At 35.3% G+C, this 7,548-nt stretch overlaps 1 protein-coding gene across 6 annotated transcripts in view; it reads right to left on the minus strand.

Annotated features, from left to right (window-relative positions):
* The window catches only part of LOC135221806 (uncharacterized), a 938,326-nt gene that overhangs the window by 41,641 nt on the left and 889,137 nt on the right, over window positions 1-7,548 (minus strand). For all 6 annotated transcript variants that reach the window (XM_064259684.1, XM_064259685.1, XM_064259683.1 and 3 more), the window contains one exon: window positions 4,254-4,363. In XM_064259684.1, coding sequence (XP_064115754.1) covers window positions 4,254-4,363 — 110 coding nt within the window. The remainder of the gene's footprint in view (window positions 1-4,253; window positions 4,364-7,548) is intronic.

Raw genomic sequence — 7,548 nt, forward strand, 5'->3', positions numbered from 1 at the left:
CAAAAGCAATAAACTGCGTCTCCTTATACCGACTTCAGGTAGTGTTTTCACAACCCAGAATTGACTACAACACAAAGACCGCAATAGGCTTCAATTTGGAATAATCGTCTAGTTGCTCATGAAAAATATGCGAAGCATTTTTGGGAAAAAATAATAATCTATCCAGAATTGCACAGTCACGCCTTGCCTCAACAGTTGTAAATATACTTTTGAATCTACCCATATTTACATACACACCATACATATAGATATATATGTATATTCTATAAATATAAATAATATATATATATATATATATATATATATATATATATATATATATAAAATATGTGCACAAGTGCGCGCTTTCCGATGGCTGCTTTTGCTATATAAATGCATGCTTAGAATTAGCACTGATTACATTATAGACCCTGATTAACATTAGAAGGAAACTACTAATGGAAAAACTGCTGAAGTATCATATTTATACACTCTGACAAATAATATATATATATATATATATATATATATATATATATATACATATATATAATATATATATATATATATATATATATATATATATTATACGTATATTTCCAATTAGGAAAAACATCACTAATTCAGAAACCAGACGTCAAGCCCGAATAAATTTACCTGCCATCATCTACTGTTTCAAACAGTATTTTGGGAGTGGCTTATTAAATCTGAAAAACCATGAAAAAATTTTTAAAAATGCAGCTTTCTGTGAAAAACACCGGTTACTCTGCCACTAATTGTATTGCATAAAATTAATTCAAACAAGTGTAAAAATACGGTTATACACCTCACTTATTACAAGTATTGAAATCGCGCAATACAATAATTCGGTAAGGCCTTTATTAATTAATAATAAACAGCTTCTACTGAATTTGCATTCTTTTTTCAATGCCTCCATATGGTTAAAAAGAAATGGTTGGTTTAAGTCCGCATAGAGAATTTTTTATCGTCCGAGCATAAGACACTTAACATATGAAGAACTTCCAGTAAAGAATTTCGCGAAGTTATATAAAACTACACGAAAAGAATAAGAACCGCGCCGACGTAATATTCTTCTCTTTGAGTCTAACAAAACCTCCAAGCGGTTACACACGTAGAGCTCACTAGATGCAGGTAATTAATTGAATATTTTCACCGCACAGATTTACCTAATCAGCAAAGCAACCCTAATTCAAAACCAATAACCGGCTCGTTCAAAGGGAAGCGACGTTGCGCTCTTTCTCCTTCATTTTCCCACATTCTGTAAAAGAGACCACACAGCATAAAACCGGTCTTGGTTATGTCGTTCTGGTATTTTTAATTAATCAATTTACCTTGTGATAAATTTCTAATGGGTTTTATCTGGAATGGTACTATAGACCACTTAAACTAATAATGCCAAAATTTGGCATTTTAATTCTTGTAATATGTTTCGTTAACATTTATGAATTAAAGTCGCCAACAGAGATTCTCTCTCCGGGTTGAAAGAATAAAAAATTAATCTAAGCTCAAGGCAAATAAAAACTTGGAAAAAAACAAGTGACACTTACGTAAGAGGTAGTACATACATACATACAAATATTATTAATTGCAAGAGGTTGTACTTTCAGAAATAAAATTAATGAATTCGTTCTACATGAAAATACAAGAAATCTCCCCCCCTCCCCCCCCCCCTTTTTTTTTTTTTATCCGTTTTTTTTTTATACATGCAGTGATACCCGCATTTATCTCCATATAATCTCTGCGTCATCAAGCCAAAAACGAATACAACATTAATGACATTCCAGATTATAGCACTCACTTACAATACAGCCCTCTCAGATGCACATGATTATAATATAACACATGAAACGTTGTAGACCGAACAAGTCAGACTCCGTCCTCTGCAATACTACAGACGAAATGAACTGGCGGTGGACAAAGTAATCTGTTATTGATCCGAATCACTTTGCCAGAAGGACGATGGGCATAGGTGAATCTCATTTGCGCTTTCAATGAGACTGTCTACTTGATCCTGTCACAATCGTGTATGGTTCATCAATTGCATTCATAATCGTAGGTATTTCATCAGCATCACTGGTGAAACTATACTGCCTGGTTTCAGGGATTTCGGTGCATACTCACTGACATGCAAAAATGACTGCTGACTAAATGATAAAGCTCTTTATATTATTCTATGGTTACCAGGACTCGTCCGATATTGCAACCTTTATGCCGTGCAAATGAATAAACGTGTTTCAGTTCATCCAAAAATTCCTTTCGTGGAAATTGAAATGACGTAAAGAATAAATGGCAAGTACGCAAAGGTAACCAGAGAAACTATATATTTCAAAATAAACATCGAACATGTCCTTGAACTATTATGGAATATTGATGGACTATCAAATAAATTTTTACAATTATTTTGGAAAATGGTATTAAATACTGTACTTCATACTGAACTGAGAATATTATATATATAAAAAGCGAGATATCTAATTGGTCTTCGAAAAATCCGGAAATGATACGAAAACATCAGATGGCGATGCTTACACTTTTTGACATTGAAACAACGTTCAGTTTTATGAAAACGTGTGAGAAATTTCTTAACGTGTTCATGATACATGAATCGCAATAACAGGGAAATCTGTGATAACGCGAGGCAATAATATGGAAAAATAAAATAACTCGTGCTTCGTAGCAATCCAGAAATGTTCTCTTCAATGCAACAAGGTTTTCTCCGTCTTTTTCTGTGGTAAATGACACAAATTTTCTATATAATAGCAAAGTTTACAAAACATACCACGGGGAAAACGACGTACTTCCAATTATCCGAAAGCATTTTTAAAACTTCTGGCATATAAGGATAAAATCAATTTTACAAATAGAAAGGTTTTCAAACCTTATAAGCACATTAAAACATCCGAGATTATGAAGATTGTTATATTTTCATACACTTGTCAAAGAGAAAACTCAACTCTTACCAGCTTATCAAAACTGAACTTAGCGAGGTAAAATAAGCACAGCGACTTTACCAAGTTTATCAAGAGAAGATACCTCCTTTTTTCCGAAGTCGCCACAAGTCTCAAATACTAATCAAAATATTTATATACGTCCCTGGACGTATATAAATATTTTATTGACGGGCATAAAAAAACAACTTAAGGAATATTAATATTTACGATATTAAGAGGGACACCGAATATTCCAAATTCATCACAATATTTTCAGTAGGTACGCTGGACTCGTAAACAATGCAATTTCTTTGTTTTTAACATGATGTCAATAGCGTCCTATTATGCTGTAGGAATACAGACTTTTAAATAATTATCTGCACGTGAAACATCCTAAATTTATGACAGTAGAAAAGACTTCTGTAAATTTTTTATATTATAAGGATACGGCGCTGTTCATTTTTGTTCTCACTTAGAAAGAAAATACAATATTTTTCAAACTCAATCTGAACAGGATATTTCATACTCTGCTCGGCTTATTGAAGAGAAAGAGCTTTTTAGAAAAGACTTACACTTTGATACCATTATTAGTATGGAAGCTCTAAAATTCTCCAAAATCATCATAATTCTAATGTGCTTCATGAAGTTTCACAAAAGCTGGAATTTTCCAAAGATATCAAACGCACCGTACTTTTCTAAACTTACAGTTTCAGAGTTTCAAATTTATCAAAGTAGTGAGATCAGATATATTAAGAAAATCAAAAGGGTGCGCTTTATATCTCTCAACATACTGAAATAGAATCCCAAACGTTTGAAATCTAAAGAGAAAAGAGAGTACTACATAATTTAAATCTTTTACGAAAGGACCGTAGATTTTTTAACATCCCTGAACTGGAAATCTCAAAACCTTCCTAACTGGTTCCGACAGGAATATTTATACGGACTAGTGTTCGTGAAATATCACATTTTCCAAAACTTACCACAATACTGGAAACCACCCGCTCTCTCCAGCTGACCAGAACGGAGATTTTATCACGGAAGCATGAGAGAATAGAGGATATTATACATACAGAAACCTTACCATGGAGCAGCGTAGCTGAAAATGTTATACATTTCCATTATACATGTAGTGGATACCTGAACCTGGAATAGCGCATCTGAAAATTGTATGCATTTATAATCTTACCTCAATGATATTCTCGATCCGACCAGCGAACGTTACTTCCCTACGCTTACCGTCACAAAGTCGTGTAACGTTCTGAACGGATCCTGAAAGAGACCTTACCATGGGATGAATAGTGTGCGACAGTATTCATTAGTTACCTTGCAGTGGTACTTGCGGATGGTGAGAGAGTAATTAGGATCGTGGAAGACAGAACAGTGCATCCTGTAGTACAACGGGTGCGAGAACTTCATGTTGCAGCCACCGCAGTCTGCGAAAAGGAGTCCGTGTCAGTGCAATGGTGGTGAGAGACAACCGGTTAAAATATTTAGGTGGTGGGAAGGAAGGAGAAAGAATAAGACTATACAATACTGCATCAAATACCCAGTGGTAGTCAAGTACTTGAAAAACAGTTTGAATGACTGACTATCATTCCTATCATTCACCAGTGCCATGCACATTCAAACGTGAAGTGACTCGGTGCGATACAAAATATATTTGGATACATTTAATGTCTAGTAACAGACTTTTAAATTCCAGTGTTATAAAACTTGTTATAAGTACAATAATCTGTGGTGAATGCTATGAAACTGAATAAACAGATGTTACAAATAATGAGTCCTGCTGCAAATCAAACTGGCAAATGTGAACGACCGATGTAAAATTATGGGTATTGTACATAATCAACTTTAGAAGTATTAACATAGATTACTGAGACAGAACTATTCACAAGGGAAACTTCTGAACTTGGACGATTAATGGATATTTTCCTAACATAGAAATGAGTAACATCTCGAACTTCACTACTCACAATAAAAAGAAACTCAGAAGCACCTTAGAGAATCGTAGAAGCTTTTCGAGGTTTGAAACGAAAAAGCGACTTAAAGTGACAATGATGGGGTTGGCTTTCGTTGCTGATTTGTGAAAATGTGGTTTTGATTTTACTTATTTCTGAATTTCAGAAAGGAGAAAATTTTGAAGGCCGAAGAAAAAAAATGACCTTTAAGACATGTACGTACACATGAACACCACAAGAAGGAAAAATGTCTAATCGAAAAATATCTTGTATAAAGAAATACTTACGATGATAGGAAAGACATCGATGTAAAATAAAATAAAAAAACAACCCGAGAGGTCAAACAAAACCCGGCCCTTTCCTTTAACAGAAGCGAGAATGTCTTCCCTTGGGGAAGTGACCGGTCGTTCAGCAAAAACTTCTTGTGTCCAACACCGACTGGGTTTCCGGTTTTAAAATCTACCGTACATGTCAACGCCTATTTCAGCTGTCAGATTTACTGCCATTTTTATTAAAGGCCACGAGGTTTATTCAAAAGCAAAATCAAAGATATGAAAAATTACAAAAAGGAACTGACAGATCTTAGACAAAAAAAGTCTTATTTGAGTATTGTCCGTTTAAATGGAATGGGAATCAACTGGGTAACTCTGTGAGGGAAAATAAGATAACATAGGAACAATGAATTCCCGAACACTACTCTTTTTGCCCAAGCAGTGCACCAGGAATACCCGAAACGTGAGTCAGGTAGCACGAGAGTCGGAATTAGCTTTAATAGCATATTCTAACATCAAACAGAGGAGAGTGCCAGAACAAACACCCGTCAATGTTGCTGCACTTGTCAACACTACAAAACATGCTGCCGAAAGTTTATTCTCTGGCCTCCGTCTCGTGTTAACATTTGCATCCTGATCTGCCACATTTCAGACGGATTTAGATCACGCTTATTCACGAAAATGTTCGCTAAGTTTGGCGCTTCCATAATATTAAGGCCTGAGATTCGTTACTGTTAGCAAATAAATATCGAGAAAAATACATACATACATACATACATACATACATACATAACATATATATATATATATATATATATATATATATATATATATATAGAGAGCGAGAGATAGAGAGAGAGAGAGAGAGAGATAGATAGATAGATAGATATAAATGGTCAACATCAATAAACCCTACTGCCTTACAACTTCTAGCTTATCACAAAGGGCTTTGAATCTAGATGCTACGATAGATGATGTCCTTTCCTCTTTCCTTTCGTTAAGAGTTCAAGTAACTACTCAATCCATTACACCACCTGAAGGTACACCGAGGATACCATAAAGTACTTATTTGAGAATCTGGAGAGGTAAGGATAAGGTCACTGATCCTGGCGAGACAGCAAATATTACCGTACCTCAAAAATAGGCGAGTATTTGATCATTTGAGCTATATGAGATCTACATCTAAATTGTCAGGAGAGAGAGAGAGAGAGAGAGAGAGAGAGAGAGAGAGAGAGAGAGAGAGAGAGGCTATGGCAGAAAAGGTCCACAGATACGGTAAAAGGGTAGGATTTGAAAACAGAGGAAACATTGTTTCGCTGAACAGAACAATCCCCCGTTTTCTTATTTGAGATTATCCTTGTGTACAATGTGTCAAATACAAAAAAGACCAACCCTTATTTCTGGAAATTGTAAGAGATTAGAATGAACAAAACGAACATCCATACAAGGGGAGAGAAGACAATAATACGAGAGAGAGAGAGAGAGAGAGAGAGAGAGAGAGAGAGAGAGAGAGAGAGAGAGAGAGAGAGAGCCTTTATAATGAAAAATAATCAACGAGTTTTGTTTTTTACACAAAAAAGGAGGCTGAAGCAAGAGAGTGATCAATAGCCGAGTCTAGCTTCATTCTTAATGACTGAATGCACGATAAAAGTTGTCTGAACCTCATTCTATTATCTTACGAGACGAGGACTATAAAGTGAAAGAAAGACAAGCGAAAAGAGCGAGAAATAGTACTTCATTTTTGTCGTGCTTGGCAAAGACTGCCTGAGGTATATGTTCTTCTATTTCAGCTTGCATTTATCGCCTTTTGCCGAAACTCTAAAATAAGCGAGCATTTTGTTGTTGTAAAACAAAGACGAAAATATCTTCTAATGGTAGCTACTAATTCAGTTTTACAACGCTTGCATTAAATGATACTTTACTCGGAATTCATCCCATAGACGGTTTCAGTTTCTCCACGCGAGAGACAGACAGACAGACAGACAGACAGACAAACAAACACACCAACACTAAAATCCGGAATTTTGAAGTCACGTCTCTCTGTTGGACTTTCTCATCTAGATGTTTACAGAGATATAACAGAACATCCCATTGCAAATTGGTAATACCAGTTGTTGCCCAAGGACGTTAACGAGCACTTACGGAATGGTGGTTGGGTATTCGGAATACGATACGATTATAAATTACAACTGCAAAAATTTTTTTGTTTTTTTAAATCCTTTAGTCCGGCTAAAGTTTGTTACTACATGACGCTCAAAGATACATACATATCTCTACGCATAAACATACGTTTTGTATAAGCACACAAACTCTCACACATACACACACACTATTATACCCCACTTGTTGGCCGAGTCGGTAAGGACATCACTGAAGTCCTGATTTCTC

Source organism: Macrobrachium nipponense, chromosome 3 (assembly GCF_015104395.2).
Source record: "Macrobrachium nipponense isolate FS-2020 chromosome 3, ASM1510439v2, whole genome shotgun sequence".
Classification (NCBI taxonomy): domain Eukaryota; kingdom Metazoa; phylum Arthropoda; class Malacostraca; order Decapoda; family Palaemonidae; genus Macrobrachium; species Macrobrachium nipponense.